We start from the raw sequence: 17,688 nt of genomic DNA, 5'->3' as shown, positions 1-17,688 counted from the left end.
CACGAATGTCTCATATGGGCCGGTCGTGATGGCTTGAATGTCGTCGTGTGGGCTATTTTGTATGGAATCCAAGCATGATATGATGAAACCATTGGTCGTAATCCGTTGTCAGGATCTTACCGGCTCCACCCATGCGCAGTCTGCGTTTTGGTCTTGACTCCCAAGGTGTTTGGCGGCGAGTGGCGGTGCTTCAGGTGAAGCACTTCCGCGCAACGTCAAGGACCTTAGCACAGAGAAGATAACGATCCAAGAGGAAGGAAGCGTGGACATGACGACCATGGAGTGTCGAAAGGAGCTGGAAGACCTGATCTTGGAGGTGTACGAGAACTTGCAAAGCGACGGAGTCAATATTCTACTGCCCGATGAAATTGCGCGCAAGATTCACGGCATGGTGCATTTGGTACGACTTGGTATAGATGCGGATGTCACTGGTCGATGGAACTCATGCGGTTTGTATAGCATCGGGCGTGTTCTATGAGCGGGGATGTGGCGGCTGACGGTAGTTTGATTGCATGTGGCCCAGGGTGTAGTCATGACCCCAAGGACGGACAACCAGAATCAAACAACAACGACGACGGCACCCCAAAGATTCCCGAGGAAGAGGTGTTTCGAGTGCAACAGATGATCGAGGCGTATATGGCTCAGATCGACGAGGAAATGACCCCGATGGTCGAACACGCGATTTCAGTGGCAACCACGCATGTGGCGGTACCTTCCTACAATGACATGACAGAACCGGAATCTGAAGAAGACGTGCGCGAATCCGTGTTGGAATCGATCCCGGAAAGCCCCGTGGCGCCGTTGTCGCCCGTGTCATTGCCGTGGTCAGCGCAAGTCCCGTCGAGCGTGGAAACCGCGAGTCAATACTCGATGGACGACGACTTGAACACAACCGAGTCGTTGAACAACCAATACGACGAAATCTTCCAATTCATGAAACAGGAATTCCCCGACGAGGCGGCGCGGTACTCCCCAGGACTCGACGCGACCGACGTCGAGTCATGCGACGGATCCGTGATGGACCATGACCCGGCGCAAGACGTGACCCCGCCACCGTCGCCTCGGCCGGTATTCACGTCCAAGCTGCCGGTGCTGACGGCGGCAAGTCGCCCACGGAAGCAGTACGTTGCCCCAGCAAGTGTCTCGAAGGCGACGATGGTGAAGAAGACGATGCCACAGCCGCCGCCGACGACGCCGTTCAAGCGCACGCCGTTGCCCGCTTCTCTCAAGAACAAGGTAGCGATGGTGCCGCCCACGAAATCGACGCGCAGCTTACTGCGACCCCCAGCGTCGGTCCCCAAGCCGACGACCGTGCCCCTTCGTACCCGCAAGTTTTCGAACGCGTCCGACTGCAGCGACGTCATCATCACATCAGTGCCGAAGCAAGAATCGAAGCAGGACATGGCGGCAAAGCGGCGTGAGGAGAAGGAGAAACGCGAACTGGCCGCTCGAGAAGAGGCCCAGAAGCTCCGCGAACACCGCCGCGCCCTCGCCGAGAGCAAGGCGGATGCGGAGAAGGCCATCCGCGCCGCCAAGGTCGACATGGTGAAGCGACGGCGTGAAGAACGCGACAAGCGCGTGCTTGTGATCAAGTAACGCTGCTACGATTTACTTTATTGGCCATTTTTAATTTTTGATACAACGTCACCAGAATTTATTAACGTTACAGTTAAAATATTGCGTCGCAGACTGATTTATTATTGCCATATATAGATAACGATCATAAATCGTCGGTGAAAAACAAGGTCGAGAGCACAGACTTCATTTATTCATTTATTTTCGCCTCTATTGCCATAAATTAAATAGATAAACGTACAAATAGATAAGCTTACAGTAACAATCATAAAAATCGTAGTCGAAAAAAAGGGTCGAGAGCACACACATCATTTATTCATTTATTATTCGCCACTAAAGGTGGTTATAACGTAAAAAACCAGTTTAAGATAACTTACAGTTAACCTAATTTAGGATAACTTTGCATTGCCCAATCACACCTCGTTATTTGTTCGAGTCAAAACCTCTGTCATATAATGCTGACCATTCCGTCACGTGAATAAAATGCAAAAACGGCGTAAAAGCCATCGGTACCAGTCATTCAAGATTGGGCTCAAAGTACCCTAGTCGACACGAGCCACATTGGGTTGGATCTGACGTTGTATCGAGTGTTAAACTCGGTGGACATCCATCCACCACTGAAATATAACTCTATAAAACAGTACCCTTGTATAAATTATATGCAACCTGTTGTAACCGCTTCCGCTAACTGTAAACACATAATTTCAATGCTCCGACACATGCATACTTTACGATAAAAATGTTATCTTAAATTGGTTATCAAAATGTGAGTACAAATGCTTAGAAAGTAATAAATTTACCTGTGAAGATCATCGCCTGACAATTCGATTATGCACTGAAAGCAGAGCGTCTTGTCTATTGGAATCACTATTCAAAACTCAAATATCGTAACGGACTCAAAAGTTATGTCCATTTTTTTTATTCTAATCCGACGCCTCCAAAAAAGTTATCTTAAATTGGTTTTTTATGTTACTTCAAAGTATATTTATTAACACTAATAAATCATCCATCGTGTTGGTTATGGAGCGCCGCAGTGTTGCGGTACACGTTGAACGTGTGGCTCTTGTTCCACGACACCACGCCCGTGGTGGACTGCACGAGCGTAAACCCACCCGCGGAAGACAGCGCCGCCGTGTAGTCGAGGACGAGGGCCAGCGGCGGCAGTTCCTTCTCCAGCTTGTTCACAAGGGCCTTGATAAGGCCGGCTTCCCAGCATTGCGATGTAAGCACGAGGAGCTGCACATGTTGAAGGTCCGCTGTAAGCATATCCCTGCATTGAAAGTCGACGCGTTCTTCCATGAGAAAGCGGCGCTGGGTGTCGGTCGAAGTTTCGACAAGGAAGGGTAAGATCTCGATGCCTTGGACGCGAATGCCGCAGATCAACGACGTGAAGAACACTAGCGACCCTGCTGAGGATCCGAACACGGTACACGCCGACGCATGTTGCTGGGGCGATTCCTTGATCCGCGCAATGCAATCGACTAAAACAGGCGACCGGAACAGATCGATCCATGTGAAGAGCGGCGTCGAACCGTATGCGAACGAGCTGACGTCGTACGATGTCGAGAGTTGGAGTTGGCACGCTCGGAGTTGGACATGAAAGGGTCGGGTTTCTTCTTGCTGGCGAAGATGCTGGATGACACGACGCAACGTGTCTAGGGTGGATGTCTGTAGCGAGAATGGGGTGTTCATCAAGCCCTTGATTGCTTCCATTTCTCTATCAACCAGACTTGATCGATTTGTGTGTACGGCGGCTGCATCAGGGCATGTGACCCCCGCTTCGTCTTGACATCGCTGAATCAACTTGGACACATAAATGGAAGTCTTGTTTGCCATGGTGTTGCTGCTGTTGCTATCGCAGTCGAATTCGTTGGCGAGGTCGCTGTTGACGCACTCTCGTACAATACGCATGGACATGATGACAGCCCGCAACAAGGCTCCGTGCTGTGGATTGTGATGCCTGAGCGCATGCGCCAAGTGCTGCAGCTGAGTGGATAGTTAATGTGGCCGATATGTGATCGAAGGAGCGCAGTGTCTACCTGCATCAAGAGGACTCTTCCTTGCTCAAACATCGACGGTGGTGGCGGATCGAAGGCGTCCCTGCTTGGCATGTTTGCACTTCTTGGCATGTTTGCACTTTGATGGAAAATACCCGAACTGTGATGCGAGCAATTGGATTGGTCAAACAATGAAAGATCTGACCAATCAGAACCCTCTATACTCTCGTGAGTTTGAAAAGATCACAAGATCATGGACACCAAGGCCGTCGACGGCGATGCGACCAAGGTATTGCAGCGCGCTTCAAAGCAAGTTCAGACTGCCACGACGAAGAAGCATGCGCTTACTCGAACCGAAGTGTTCAACCTGTTGCAAGTACATCACTTGTTGATGTATTTCACGACCGAAATAACCCTGATTGGCGATTGTAGGAATGCTTCGCACCAGAAGCCACGACGCCTTGCAAAATCCTTGGGTTTCGCTTGGCGGGGTTGGCTCCTTCCTGTATCACGACAGAAGTGTGGCAACTTATCCTGGACGCGGCGGTGAAGGAGCTTGCGGGAGCGGCTGCACAGGGTGCCGCCCCCGTGTTGGTGCATTCGATTCCCGTGTTCGACGTGCTGCCACTCACGCTGACGTTGGGTTTCCTTCAGCAGCAAGAGATGGAACCCCTCAAGAAGATCCAAGCCTGTGTCAACCACGAGTCCATCGACGTACGGTGCGTGGCGCTGGCCACGTTCAGCCGCGTGAGCATCCTCTGCACCAAAGTTCTGTTTGCTCGTGGCTTAACTCGGTTCCCTTTCGACTCGAACGAAGCGCGGATCGTTGCCCAGCAAGACGTTACGTCCATCCTCATCGACATTTGGAAACTCAACCTCCAAGCCGCCGAAGCGGAAGCGCCAGAAGTCGCGGCGGTGGCCTTCTCGAACCTGGCGCATCTGTTTGGTCGCAGTCATGCCATCCGCAGTCTGTCCAGCCAGCACGTGCGTCCCCGTATCTTCTTGTACACTAGGGGGGGTTCCATGTTGTCCTGATCATTTCGACGGTATGTATGTAGCCGCGACGACAAGAAGGTGGACTAGACGAACTCGTTTCGTGGCTGTTTGATCAAGCATACCCTCGCTTTGGCATGTTCAAAGCCAATGCGCAGTTACTCCCAATGAACTCGCAGCTGCACGCGATGAAGTGGTTGAGTATGGTCGCGTACATGTTGATGCAAAAGAGCGGCGCGTGCACTCCTGGCATCGCCATTGCCATCGTGGAGCTGGACGCAACAGCAGCTGTGGGTACGTCCATATTTCAATGCCTGCATTGTACTTGTGCAGTTGGAATGTGATACTGTTTATCATTGTGATACTGTTTATCATTAGACGACAACAAGGGCACGGTTAGAGTGCGTGCAGATTTGGTCGCCGCCGATCTCGTCGAGTCGTGGTGCCTCCCAGCTTATGTGTACGACATATATTTATGTACACATTTTTGATATATCTATAGATTCAAATCAATATATATATATATGTATATATACTACAGTAGTATATATTATTGACTTATATAAGTCAATCATATAAACATAATACAGATCCAGTCCATAATATATATATATATATATTATAATATGGACTGGATCTGTATCGTGGTTACATGATATTTTTTACCTTGGAATAATTTTTTTTACTGCCCCCGAGTTACACGACATGTTGGTGTCTTGAATATTCTACATAACTATATTAGGAACGCGTCGCTGACCCAAGCGTATCCAATCTGCGAAGCCATTGCCATTGTCATGCAGCATCCATTGCAAACGTACAACCGATTGCAATGGTCGTCGGTGCTCGTGTCCCGACTCACGGCCATCATTCGCTCGTCCACGATGACACGGCAACGTCACGACGTGATCCGCGTCCAGGTGCTTCTCTTGGACTGGACCAACACTTTGGACTTCACCAATGTCGTGGGACCGGCCCTCGACTCGATCGCCGGGCTCGAAAACCCAACGTACGTCGTTTCCTTCATATTCTCGTCGTTTGAATTGCCTTGATATATATTACTACGACGCGTCTTGCCCAAAATATAATAATATTATGAGTGTGTTGAATGTTGTTCTTTGTGCTTATAATATTTTCATTGCCTTAATATATAATACTACGACGCGTCTTGCGACACTCATAATAATAATATTATGAGTGTGTTGAATGTTGTTCTTTGTTTTTATAATGTTTTCCATGAATACACATATACTGTATTTGTGACTACATGGAGCTATCCTAAACGACTGGTGCTATGTACGTACTATGGAGTATATATACCACTGGCCAGTATTGTGTTGATGCCTATTACTAGTATTTGATATTATATTTGACTAGAAACTATGTGATGATGCTATTTCAAGTGGACGAGATGGTGACATTGTATCTACTAGCACCCGTCTCGGTTTATTGTACGACCTGTGGCATGCCATGGTCGCTCGAGTTTGCCGCAAACGGCAGTTTGCCCTCCTCGACTCTATCTGCGCGAGCTCGTACTTTCACGGACTTCCTTTGGGCCAGGTAATAAATAAATAATATAACGACACTGGCGATGGCATTGCGTTGATGCTGTGGTTTCATCTGTTAAATAGGTCAAAGGCAAGTCGAGCCAAGCGTACGAGATTTTTCGGGCGCTGGTCGAAGCCCTGCTCTTTTGCAGCCACCCGAATCACCCCCAAGCCCGCCTCGTCGTGCTTCAGCAGTTTGTGGCGGTCCTCGCCAACAAATCCACGACGGACCTCCGCACGGCCACGCTGGTCTTGTTCACGGCGCTCCTGACGCAGCTGTGTCAAGATAGCAGCCCCGCGCCGCCAGTGCTGGACTTTCTAAGCAACGTCGTGCTTCCGTTGGCCCCCAAGGTGCCGTCGCCCAACGTTCGTGTGCAATTGTATTGGCTTGGGCTCAAGTTTGCGCCCAACCATACCGGTGGCGGCGGTCATAGCCATACGATCATGGCGTGGGTCGAAGTCGAGTTGTTAGCTCTCCAAACGTCCAAGGTATGTACTTGGGTAGATCTGTGTGTGGAAACGAGGATACTGATCGATGGCTTGATAGGACGGAGCGGGGCTGCCGTCATCGACCACGTACAACGACGGGGTGCTGGGGGGCGGGGACGAGAACGTCCACACGGTAGACGTGCATGTCCTTGGTCGGTTCTACGCCCTCCTCCAGTGTCTCCGCTGCCTCTTGGCCAAGGACGCGTCGCTCAAGCAGCGCGCGGTGCAAATCCTTGCGCAAGTCCGCGTCCGCAACAGTATTCACCGCGTCATCTCCGACACGTACGAAGGGCATATTGTTTGAGTGTGTTTCCCTTATGTACATGTATGTATATGGGGGCTAGCGTTGTCCAAACCATCGAAGACATGACGGGCATGGGGTCCCGGGGTCACGTGTTGTCGTTGGAGCTCGCGTCGGCGTTCGTGTTGCCAGAGTTGTTTTCCCCAGCGTCGCTCTTCCCTTGCCGGTCGTCCGGTAAGCAGTCTGCGACACCGTTTCATGTGTGACTCTTGCTTTTTCGTGTGTAGGGTTGGCTGCGACAACGGGGCCTGTCGTCGCCCAGTGGACAGAGGAGGTGGAGACAGTCGTGACAGGGTCGTGCGACCCACTGTGTCTCAAGATTTCGTACCGGGAGCCGGAAGATTATCCGGAGGACATTGCGTTGTGCGTGACGTGCTGCAACGTGAGCAACGTGTCGTGGAGCGACTTTTCGTACGTCCACAATCTAGGGGTCGGGTAGATATATCTGATATATATCATGTAGGATTGGCGTGGGTGTGACGGGCCCCGTGACGCTCGTGGACACGTCCAACAACATGCATATCCGTGTGACGGGCGAAGTGAAACCCCATGGCATGTTCAAGTCGGAGAAGCTATTTCGATTTAGTCGGTTCAGTCGCGCGCGGTTCTACTTTCGAGTCGAGTTAGAATCTGTAACCTCCTCCCGTTCGTATCCTGAATCTCACCCATGGTATGATATATATTCACTCTGTGACACTGTAGCGGAGGTTCCTGCGACGGTGATGGGGCTCACGAACCCGTATCACATGCCATTTGACGCGTTGTTTCACCTGCCCGACTCGACCCTGTGGACGGCCGCGTACTTCCAGATGGCGTGGCAAACGTACACGAGATGTCGACAGCATATATGTGTCATACATGTACACATTGTAGAGCGGAAACCAACAAGGTGTACAAGATCCAAGCGAAAGCAACCAAGAGCGTCACGCCTCACCACCGCCACGCCAAAGTCGCGTATGTCGCCGACGTGAGCGTGGCCACCGATTGGTTTGTCCAAGTACGTTCGATGAGTTACTGTAGCACTAGTTGCTTTTTTGGAGCCTATGTATTGTAGCTAGAATTTCTTTTCACTCTTCGCGTGGTTTTCTAATCAAACATTGAATCCCGCTGGAAAATTCTGATTGGCTGCATGTATTACTTGTCATTTCTGAATAGCCAATCAAAAGCTCTCAAATTTGGATTACCCAACAGAGTTTCGATTCGGCGGCGAGAATCGACTGGAAATTTGTACCGAATCCACATTCTATATATATATATATATATATATATATATATACAAATATTTGCACTCAACTATCACTCTTTTCCGTGGGCGGATGGCATGTAGAATCGTTAAGAATACCCATGCCATTGAACTGTTTGGAATGGAGGTGCATTACAATGGTTGGTTGTTAGATGGCGTTTTTAACGTGGACCAAATGGAACGAGTGCGTGTGCGCAACCATTTCCGTCGCCCGGGACGACGCCGCCAACTTGTGGCATGGTACGATGGAGGTGCGGTCGACCGATGGCGTCCTCATGGAGGTGGCCAAAGCCCCTCGGGACTTCCTGGGCGTGCTGGTCAAGTCCACGTTCGATTTGACCGAAGACATCGTCGTGGAGCGGCCCGCGGCGTGTGTGAGCCCTCGCCACCGTACGTATGGTTTGAGTTGGACTATTATTGCGTCGGTGACAGCATATGTGACGAGGTAATTGTGTAGAAATCGTCAAACGGGCGGTGAGTGTGGACGTGATGGCGAAAGAGAGCGCGGTGACGACGCCCACCGTGACGCGCCGCGCCCTCATGAGTTTTTTTGGGGGGAAATAGTAGCGTTCGCGTTTTATAAGTAATATACGTCTAGGTACATATTGAGTCACGCCGTTCTGATTGGTTGAATATACTTGTCCTTCCTGAGCCAATCAAATCCACTCAAATATGGATTAGCCAATAGTGTCGATTCATGATTCGATTCACCAGGGTCTGGAAATTCGAATCCACATTACTTGAAGATGAACTATAAAACAATGCAATTTACTTGCATGTTACTTACTATAATTTGAAAAATCTTTTTGAAAACTAATGGTTTTTCTAAAAAACCAAAATGAAAAACCAAAACGAAAAACCAAACATGCCATCCCTGCATATTAGCATCGATTCGCCATGGCTTGCGCAGTGTATCGCATGCCGACGGTGGCAAATGCTTTCTTCTTTTCAGCGGCCAGCGCTTGGCGCAGCTGGAGGCTCTCGGTCCGGTCCTGCCAATACACCTAAATTTATGCGATTGTGGCGGCGGTGACGACGATACACTGGTTTAGCATCACGTACGTGCTTGTCCTGGGCTTGTTGCTTGCGCATTTGAGCGTCGACAGACTCGAGTTCGTTGGACGTGAAGATGACCCCCCTGGCGTCGAGGACGTCCATCAACGTTTGCACCTGCGAACGAATGAATTTGATCTTGAAATGGTTTGACGATAGAGTTTACCCAAAGGTCTCGCAATGGAATGTCTTTGGCGGTGACTTCCAGCATCTTTTTGCCGGACGCGGCGTATAAAATGATGTTGGCTTTGCCTAGATTATAGACCTTACATCAGTCCTGCGACATTTGTTGATTCTACTTGTTGGCGACCATGACATGAATATCGAAGGGCCGTCCATACCACTTGGCATGATCTTGGCGATGTGGTCGACATGAATTGCTTCGGTGCGCGCGACGTCCGATGGCTCGTCGGTCAACGTCCACTCGAGTCTATCACAAGTGGATGAGGCAATAGCGATGGAACTCGGGATTGTATTTAGTACCGCGAGCTCGTCGCGTCGAGGCGGAGATAAATGCGGTCCGACGTCGGAAGCATACCAAAGAGCGACGTGTGCCGACGAAAATGGTCGCCTTCCTTGAGCTTTGCTTCCCGCTGGTACGCCTCGTAGCTTGTGATGCCGCAGCACAGCGAGTTTCCCATGGCCAACTCGATGGAAAAACTGTCCAAAGATTGTTTTCAGTCGAAAGGACGTTCGAACATTTTTCTAGTTCAAGTTCAACTTGCCGTTTCCACGTGGCAAGCGTAGAATGCTCGTGTGTGGGGCAATTATTTGGAGTAAACGTTCTTCGAATCCATATAAGTACGTTTCGTACATAAACGGGATATTATGAAATTTATCGGACATGTCATCTATGCGATGCCGGTCGGACCCCTTCTCAGTTATGTGTGTTATGACCGTGAGTGGTCGTACATAGCGGTCATATCTAGATAACACCCAGTATACTTAAATCAAGATATAAACAATTGGGGTATGGTGCATTTCATCTAAAGACTACCAGGTACAGATCGGACATCCTTCAGGAGGAGACGTTTTAGTTTAAACGCCTCGATTAAACCACGTAATTTTGACGTTAAATTACTATTAGTTACGTTTTTTATCTGGTAATTAGGTTAAAAGCCCTGAATAATCCGGATACATTTGAAACGTTCATACGGATAAGTACTGTATTCAAATACCAAGATATACTGTACTTGAAGCTCCTTTTAGGCCAAAATGTGCCTGGCTCCATATATTTTCATACAAAAAGGCTGGTTGGTTTAAACTCTATTACGATCAATTTTTCACCAATCGAAAATTTGAACCGTAACTTCTGTTGGGTTTGTCCAGTCCTATCGTTATTGCGGCTTATTTTCCTAAAAAATATCAATTTACAAAGTTGGAATAGCTGTCGTAAGACAAGACATTTTTTTGTAGCCTTTAGATGAAATGCACCATAGAATGGCATGCTTCATCCAAAAGGTGTAAGAGGTTATATTAATAATTTACTTCAGTGGTTTTGCTGTAATATATCAGAGGTTTTGGACATAACCTTGCTCAAAAGTGCATGCTGCTACCGGATACAGTAGCATTATCCGGCATAACATTGCTTATCCGGGTAATATACCACTTATCCGGTCATATTCGGTTCAATTTACAGCAGCTAAGCAGCAGACCTTTCTTATGATGGCCAGCTTTGGCGTCTGTCCATTTGTCAAAATTTTGTGAATTTCCGCGATTAGCTTCTAATACTAGCTTCAGTTGACGAGCACCGTATCAGAAAGCACAAGGTTATCGAATCCGTCAAAACCCTTCTTTTTCCACGTCGACAAGCCTTATAGTCTCGAGCGACGACAGAGCATCCGCCGACAAAATTGTGCGCATCGTAGCGAAGCGGAGGTCGTGTGTATAATTTTGTGCAGGCGATGCCTTGGCGAGGAGTGAGCCCCAATCGTGCATGTCACCAAATGTGCTATCGATTCCTCTTGTCGGGAAAAGAGACAGGTAGGCCGCAGGCCATGTCGCTACCCGAACGAGGCCTGTTCCACGACGAAGTATTTTTACTTGGTATTTGTATTGATCACCAATTAATGTGTTCGTGTTAAGTACGCCTGAATACCACGTAAGGTTTCTACGGTACGTCAAGTCCGCGGACCTACAGAGATGGACCCCGTAATTTGTTAGAATTACAAGATGCATACATTATTTTATGCCCTACTAATGCGAGTTGAATCAGCGTAAGCATCAACGACTACCGCTATGACTACTCCTTCCCAACAGCAACAACATGATCAACCAGGCCTCCGAAGCAGTTCACGTCCGACGATGGGTGACCATAGCTCGCCCGTCGTCGTGACACTGCAGTTGCCATCGACCACCGGTCAAATCGTCGCTGTAGCCATCACGGTGACAATTATCGTCACTGTCGCAGTCGCAGCGGGCATTGGACTTGCCTGCTTCTACTTGCCGAACTCCCACCGACGCACCCAACGCATGTCTATGCTGGACGAAGACGACTGCGATGTGTATGTGATGGAAGACGGCTGGCGATGCTCTGAATCCAGCAATTGCAAGTAGAGCAAGGCCGCCCACTTTCACTCTCGAAGCAATCTCGGAGGAGTTCTGTGTGATGGCACCTGTGCACGTATGTAAGCGGCTCTCCAGGAATGACGCTTTCACACAGCCAAATGTCTCCCCATTATAGGAACGTTTACAGTAACTGGTATACTACGTATTCACAAAGCAAAATGTTTATACCTACTGTAGTATAATTTATAATCTAAAATTACAATTGCATTGAAAATAATGTCTGGAGGCTGCGGGTAGCCATCGTTGGCGACGTAAGCGAGGATAAACGTATGTCTAGACGAAGGAGTCGAGTTTTGGTGCAAGGCTACTTTGTATTCGATTCCGCTGTATAAAAGGTATACGTAGTATACCTTTCAAATTTTGGCCGCCAGTTACGATGCTGTTTGGAAAAGTATCCACTGCATTCCACGAGAATACCGTTATGTATTTTTAATATAAAATATGGATGTCATAATTTAAAAAGATAACATCGAAATATAGCATCAAGTTAACATAAGCTAACATCAATGTTTGTCATAATTTATGTCAATGTTAACTATCGAGAAAGTACATGACTTTGTCGTTGAATTGCTCAGCAACGGCTGGTCTGGGCATGATACATTTCATATGAAAACTGAAGAGATGGCTGCAGGCTATATAACGAGACGTGATATGTGGCGATTGCGCTTATTTAGCATGCGTGAAGTGACCTCAAACATGCCAAAAAACTGAAATATAGCTTACTTCGGGTGTGATTATATCCCGCAATAAGTATCGTAACACCGTCCATACCGCTTTATTACGTAGTATCAATGCTGCTGTACATGCTACCATGGTTTTGCGTTGATCGGTGCGTTATGCAACCGTTTTGTGTGGAGCCAAGCAACTCAGCGCAATCAATGGACAATGCCAATCCTTCAAAATGGCAATTAAAAGTAGTGACCGCTGCTTTCTTCCTCAGGCTGAACTCGATTTGATTCTAGCGTGTGTATGGTGATGATGAACTATGCACTGCCATATCGTTTGAGGATTGTAAAGTTGATCGTTTCCCGCAGCCTCCTGGCAAAACACTTTTTTTCTCAGAAATATTGTAATAAAGAACCCCAAAACGCCATTTTGGGGCAAAATGGAATAATAGAGAGGTTTTGTAACTCATCCGTACATTACCCCCATCCTAACAAAATCGACATTTGTCGTTTTGAGGGTAATGACAATGATGAAGTATTATTGTGTTTTGCAATTTATCCCGGCAACGTTTCTCTACGTCGTTGGCCACGCCGCCTCGAGCAGACAAGCGCAAGAACAATTTCAACAACAATAAATGAACGACGTACAATAACGTTATACTTGTTTTCATATTCATGGCGGCTAATTCTAGGTTTTGGCGGCTATGGTGAGGTTGTACCCGACGGTCGTGCGTAGCACGGCTATCCTTCATTCCGAACGATGTTGCCAATTCGAATTGCTCTGAATGAAAAGCAGAATGACGTGTCTGGCAACAAGTATCAATATTTTCACACAAAATGGAGTTTTCGTCTATATTCAATAATTACTGATTGAGATATTCGCCCCTTCACGAAATTCCATTTTATCCTCCAGACGCGCTCTAAACTTGCATGCTGACAGAGGTGATCACAGGTACGAATCCAATTTCAAATGTGGCGGCGGGAAGGGATGACAGCGACGTGGATTGCGGCGGCGCTGGGAATCCTTGTCCAAGACACGGAGGAGTACGTCAAGATCCGTCCGTCGAGGACCAGGTTGAAGACGCCGCTTCGCCACCCGAGTTCAACGAAATCGAAACGTCAACCCTGCGTCCAGGAATTTCTCCTCCTTCGCTTCCAATGGGTGAAGGGGCATGCCTGTCACACAATGACCCCCTCCACAGCCTCATCCTTTGCCGTCACGGGTCATTCGACGGCACCCCTTGACAACGCTACCCTTCCACCAACATACAGCATCCTTATCGTCAACCAGATCGCGAACGCCAGAGCAAGTGTGGCCAAGTCGGATGCCGACTTTTCACAACTGAGAGCAGATGTGTGGAACTCGCGCAGCGGTTACGCCAATGAATGCGATGGATTCATCAGGTACCACGACCTCTACACCCGAGACCACGACTGCCGAGCCTGCCACTGCAACACGACGCCAGTTTCAATAATCAACCAGATTGTCTTTTATGTGATTGATGAGAACGCAAAACGTACTAACTGTAATCTCTCATTAGTGTAGTGGTTAGCGATACGGCTCCGCCCCAGAGTGCCCCGGGATTGAGCCCTGCCAAAGCGGCCTACGTTTTCGTCGCATTGCTGAACTTAACTGCGCTTTGTATTTGGAGGTTTTGATCTGCGATTACGTCGAAGATATTTGTATTACGTTTCAGGTTACGGTTAATCAACACCCACATGAATTATACGTCGAGCTTTACGTCGACTGGACAACCTCTGTGCGCAGCCTTAGACTACGGCCACATGTGCGACGGCATCGGTTACCGGTTCTACTTCCACCGTCAGACCAAGGCCCCCGCACTGCCCATGTTGGAGTCATGGGGGGATTTCACTCGGCGCACCATCCCGCTGTCTTGGCAGCCCACGTTGAGTCCCATCAAATCCTTTTGCAGAACTTGATGCAGTTCGTTCGGTGGCGACATCGGCAGACGTGTACGTATGCGATGTGGACGACCCAATGTTGTATGTCCATCGACCTCCGAAATGCTCGTCGGGTATAGCGCTACCTCCACCGCCATGACCATCGTGTCCTGTGCACTTTGCACACAAGGCGAAGACACCACATTGTTTGGCGTGACATTCCTTTCATGCGGCCATACCTCCCACCACGAATGCAATTTGGAAGCACTCAACCGACAGCTCTCGTGCCTGACGCGTTTTACGAATGGCGTCACCCAGTGTCGCGGCACGACGTAGCATCTCCAGTAGCTTGAGAGATTGAAATGTGTAATACATCATAGATGGGATGTCAAGCTTAGCAGCAGGTCGCATCAGCGAGATGGGGTGCAGATGCATCCGTATCCACGAGAGAAAGGAGGTGGAGTTGCGCCAGGCGGAGAACACAAGAACTGGAGGTATGTCCTTCCGGATGCGTATAGTATTCCGGATAACACATTCGAAGCCGAATCAACCATCATTGCAACCAAGGTCGAGTATGTACACAGCGATCGCGGCAGTTAGAACGGGCGAGGAGCTGTTCGTGCTTGGCACGTCCTTTGGCGAAGTCAAGTGCGTTCGATACGTGGCTCCAGAGATGGATGGCAACTCTCAACGCAAACACATTGTCCTCGATGAGAACGTTGCCGATTGGGAGGTTGCGGCGACGGCCTACAGCATCTCGGTAGGTTGTGGATGGATGGTTCAATCTTGTAACGCTGCGTTGTGATGGTAGTGTGTGCATGTCCATGGATCTTTGGTTGTGGTAGGAGATGGCAACGGCACGGTCATCTTGCTTGAGCTCGGCACGGGTATGGAATTGCGGCGGTACGACATGGAAGCCGCCGTGATCAGCGCCACATGGCACGGCGGGGAGTTCATTCTGGGCGACTTGGTCGGGAACTTGATGGGTGTGGACGAATTCGACGTGCGATGGATCAAGCGCATGGACATTGACCTGCCATTCCACGATCACAGCGCTCCCGCAGCAACGACATCAGCTCATGGTGCGTAGTGCGCTCGCCAAAAACGTTTGATCCTTACAGACATGTAGTGGCCTCAGTGGCTTCCGTTCGATTGCGAGACTGTGATGATCAATTGTGCTCGTACGTGGCTGTAAGGTACATATCCTTTCTTTCCCATCACGGAATATGACCAAGAGTAAACAAGTGGTGTGGTTGACGTAGCTTGGGTCGACAGGAGCTCCTACTCACACACCAAGGACACGTTTTGGCCACAGTGCCTGCGCCAACGCGTATAGCGTGCATTTGGAGTTCCACGAGCCACGAAGAGAAGGCGAATGACGCTGCATCCACATTGCTCTGTGGAGGCGACGACGACGGGTATGTCCAGGGGATGTATCTTACCCAAGAAGACTAATAGCACGCTGCTGAAGGGTCGTGTATAAGCTCGTGACTGCAATCAGTTCAGACGGAGTGTATTCGCTTCAATTGCAGGCTGTGGTTGAGGTACTGATCGATCGATGATACAAAATGGTATAGACATGAACAACCACCAGGTCGGGTTTCGCGTGACCAAAATCGCAAGTGGCGCGTGGCGACAAGGTAGGCATTCGTCATACGAAACGACCATGCATGTATCGCATTCGTAGAGACGAAGGGAGGAGGAAGTGAGCCCACTGTGGTGGTCGCCAGTGCGAGCGCTAGTGACCTTGTCGAGTTTGACATACAAGGGGGTCGTCAAGAGATGCATGTGTTGTCCCAGGGAGCACCCATCGATGTTGCATGTGTCGGAGGTCGCATCTTTGTTCTCTACGATACCACCATCCATGTCGTTGACGCTAAGTTGTCCGCTGCCTCCGTCGACACAGTGACTTTATGAATTTGACGAAGTGAAATAATACGGATAATATACCCACTTTATCCGGATATCTCGTTCTGTTTGTGACCTTTCGGACAGTCCACTGCATTTGTGAACTTCCACACCAACGAGATGGCCCATCTGAAGACGAGCGAAGTGGCCTTCCTAAGCACGGTGGCTAAGCAGCGCCTCACGACATACGATGGGAACTTGTGGGAGTTCTACGACGTCGGAGACCGCAAGCTCACGCCGCTGGTGTGCCTTCCTGGCACCGTCGGTGGACCGTTAATCTTCCATCGAGTCATAGCAGCCTTGCAAGAAGCTGGTGGATACCGCGTCATTGCAGTGCGTCGCATGTCATGTGGTGCTTTTCACAATAAACCGTTTTATTTCGCATATAGCTCCAACACCCTGTCGTGTGGACCCATCAAGAATGGGTGCATTCATTTGACCGCTTCTTGGACGCACTGAACCTTCCATCGGTAACGATTCTTCTTGAGCGTGAGATATACACGTAGAGTTTCTAACGTCCATTGTGTTAGGTTCATATTTATGGAGTTTGTCTTGGCGCGTTCCTCGCTCAAGTGCGTTCGATTGCTTTGTCGAAAATACCGTGTCGTCGATGTGATCCTAATATTGTAGCGATACAGCTCTGTTTACCCCCGACGAGTATTGTCGCTTGCGTTTACGAATGGATTTTGCAACACCAAAGTGTTTGGCGCCAACTCGCCTTGCGTGAAAATGTACTATACTCCACGTTCAAACGACATGGCATGACGCTCTTGGTGGTGTAGGCTCCCCATGCTGCCGACATTTTACCTGAAAAAGTTGCGTTTGCTTGTCAAAAATTTCATAACATCAAATCTGTAGGTATGTGGTGGGGAACTTTTCCCACGACGGAACGTCCGACGCTGTTCGTGCCACGATGGCATACATGCGAGCCCAGGTGACACGGTTGCATCCAAGTGAGGTCAATCGTAATGGGTTGTTGCTTTGAAGTTGGATGCGCTCAGCCAGCCGCAGTTGGCGTCGCGGTTGACCCTGGTCAGTTTGTCCAGCGATCATCTTAGCTGGGGCATCAGCATTCCACACACCCGTGTGACGCTCATTGACGTACGGCATTTTTATCTTTGCGACATTGTTTCGTTGATTATCATTGGAACTTTAAACTTCAAACTTTGACCTGTTAGAGCTACGGCAGCAACAACGAGTTTACGACAGAGCTACGGGAACAAATGTACGAACGATACCCCGACGCGAAAAAGGCCTTGATGAAGACAGCGGGAGACTTTCCGTACTTGTCCCACGACGACGAAGTCATTTTGCAGCTTCGAGTACGTTTGCCAGATACATGTACACCTATGTAATGCCTAATATGTACACATTGTGTAGGTGCACTTGCGATCCAACGGCCATGAGGCCAATGCATAGGCGGCGTAGTGGGAATACTGTGATCAAGCAC

At 49.1% G+C, this 17,688-nt stretch overlaps 7 protein-coding genes across 11 annotated transcripts; 5 read left to right on the top strand and 2 right to left on the bottom strand.

Moving 5' to 3' along the window:
- Positions 1 to 142: 142 nt before the first annotated feature.
- On the top strand, positions 143 to 1,734 carry H257_03006 (hypothetical protein). The gene is made up of 2 exons (XM_009826886.1): positions 143 to 400; positions 460 to 1,734. The coding sequence occupies exons 1-2, from the start codon at positions 269 to 271 to the stop codon at positions 1,594 to 1,596; spliced, it is 1,269 nt and encodes a 422-aa protein (XP_009825188.1). The 5' UTR covers positions 143 to 268; the 3' UTR covers positions 1,597 to 1,734.
- Positions 1,735 to 2,525: 791 nt separating this feature from the next.
- On the bottom strand, positions 2,526 to 3,716 carry H257_03005. 2 transcript variants are annotated; one of them, XM_009826885.1, is made up of 2 exons: positions 3,615 to 3,716; positions 2,526 to 3,555 (listed from the first exon to the last, which is right to left on the bottom strand). In XM_009826885.1, the coding sequence occupies exons 1-2, from the start codon at positions 3,702 to 3,704 to the stop codon at positions 2,578 to 2,580; spliced, it is 1,068 nt and encodes a 355-aa protein (XP_009825187.1). In that variant the 5' UTR covers positions 3,705 to 3,716; the 3' UTR covers positions 2,526 to 2,577. The 2 variants fall into 2 exon arrangements, with proteins under 2 accessions (XP_009825187.1, XP_009825186.1); XM_009826884.1 differs by having other exon boundaries at positions 2,526 to 3,561; positions 3,615 to 3,712.
- Positions 3,717 to 3,817: 101 nt separating this feature from the next.
- H257_03004 lies at positions 3,818 to 8,782 on the top strand. Of its 2 annotated transcripts, XM_009826882.1 has the most exons (15): positions 3,818 to 3,948; positions 4,005 to 4,556; positions 4,631 to 4,859; positions 4,944 to 5,025; positions 5,308 to 5,571; positions 5,996 to 6,122; positions 6,194 to 6,598; positions 6,657 to 6,880; positions 6,943 to 7,073; positions 7,127 to 7,310; positions 7,363 to 7,544; positions 7,602 to 7,722; positions 7,773 to 7,896; positions 8,295 to 8,532; positions 8,600 to 8,782. In XM_009826882.1, the coding sequence occupies exons 1-15, from the start codon at positions 3,826 to 3,828 to the stop codon at positions 8,704 to 8,706; spliced, it is 3,093 nt and encodes a 1,030-aa protein (XP_009825184.1). In that variant the 5' UTR covers positions 3,818 to 3,825; the 3' UTR covers positions 8,707 to 8,782. The 2 variants fall into 2 exon arrangements, with proteins under 2 accessions (XP_009825184.1, XP_009825185.1); XM_009826883.1 differs by having other exon boundaries at positions 8,295 to 8,782.
- Positions 8,212 to 9,894, bottom strand: H257_03003 (hypothetical protein). 3 transcript variants are annotated; one of them, XM_009826879.1, is made up of 5 exons: positions 9,679 to 9,894; positions 9,537 to 9,625; positions 9,362 to 9,447; positions 9,205 to 9,312; positions 8,212 to 9,146 (listed from the first exon to the last, which is right to left on the bottom strand). In XM_009826879.1, the coding sequence occupies exons 1-5, from the start codon at positions 9,834 to 9,836 to the stop codon at positions 9,024 to 9,026; spliced, it is 564 nt and encodes a 187-aa protein (XP_009825181.1). In that variant the 5' UTR covers positions 9,837 to 9,894; the 3' UTR covers positions 8,212 to 9,023. The 3 variants fall into 3 exon arrangements, with proteins under 3 accessions (XP_009825181.1, XP_009825182.1, XP_009825183.1); XM_009826880.1 differs by having other exon boundaries at positions 8,212 to 9,134; XM_009826881.1 differs by having other exon boundaries at positions 9,205 to 9,447.
- Positions 9,895 to 11,433: 1,539 nt separating this feature from the next.
- H257_03002 (hypothetical protein) lies at positions 11,434 to 11,751 on the top strand (the record flags this gene model as incomplete). Its single annotated transcript, XM_009826878.1, has 1 exon — positions 11,434 to 11,751. One exon carries the CDS (start codon positions 11,434 to 11,436, stop codon positions 11,749 to 11,751), a length of 318 nt encoding a protein of 105 aa, XP_009825180.1.
- Positions 11,752 to 13,277: 1,526 nt separating this feature from the next.
- On the top strand, positions 13,278 to 16,294 carry H257_03001 (hypothetical protein). The gene is made up of 7 exons (XM_009826877.1): positions 13,278 to 13,893; positions 13,982 to 14,402; positions 14,915 to 15,090; positions 15,142 to 15,412; positions 15,460 to 15,526; positions 15,593 to 15,748; positions 15,802 to 16,294. The coding sequence occupies exons 1-7, from the start codon at positions 13,399 to 13,401 to the stop codon at positions 15,890 to 15,892; spliced, it is 1,677 nt and encodes a 558-aa protein (XP_009825179.1). The 5' UTR covers positions 13,278 to 13,398; the 3' UTR covers positions 15,893 to 16,294.
- Positions 16,295 to 16,358: 64 nt separating this feature from the next.
- H257_03000 (hypothetical protein) lies at positions 16,359 to 17,657 on the top strand (the record flags this gene model as incomplete). The annotated part of the gene is made up of 9 exons (XM_009826876.1): positions 16,359 to 16,571; positions 16,628 to 16,708; positions 16,769 to 16,810; positions 16,869 to 16,969; positions 17,021 to 17,053; positions 17,097 to 17,172; positions 17,226 to 17,339; positions 17,417 to 17,560; positions 17,619 to 17,657. The coding sequence occupies 9 exons, from the start codon at positions 16,359 to 16,361 to the stop codon at positions 17,655 to 17,657; spliced, it is 843 nt and encodes a 280-aa protein (XP_009825178.1).
- Between the last annotated feature and the right edge of the window lie 31 nt (positions 17,658 to 17,688).

This window comes from Aphanomyces astaci (genome assembly GCF_000520075.1).
Source record: "Aphanomyces astaci strain APO3 unplaced genomic scaffold supercont1.5, whole genome shotgun sequence".
In the NCBI taxonomy this organism is placed as follows: domain Eukaryota; phylum Oomycota; class Saprolegniomycetes; order Saprolegniales; family Verrucalvaceae; genus Aphanomyces; species Aphanomyces astaci.
The sequence above is the reverse complement of the archived record's forward strand: the minus strand, read 5'-3'. Positions and strand labels throughout refer to the sequence as shown.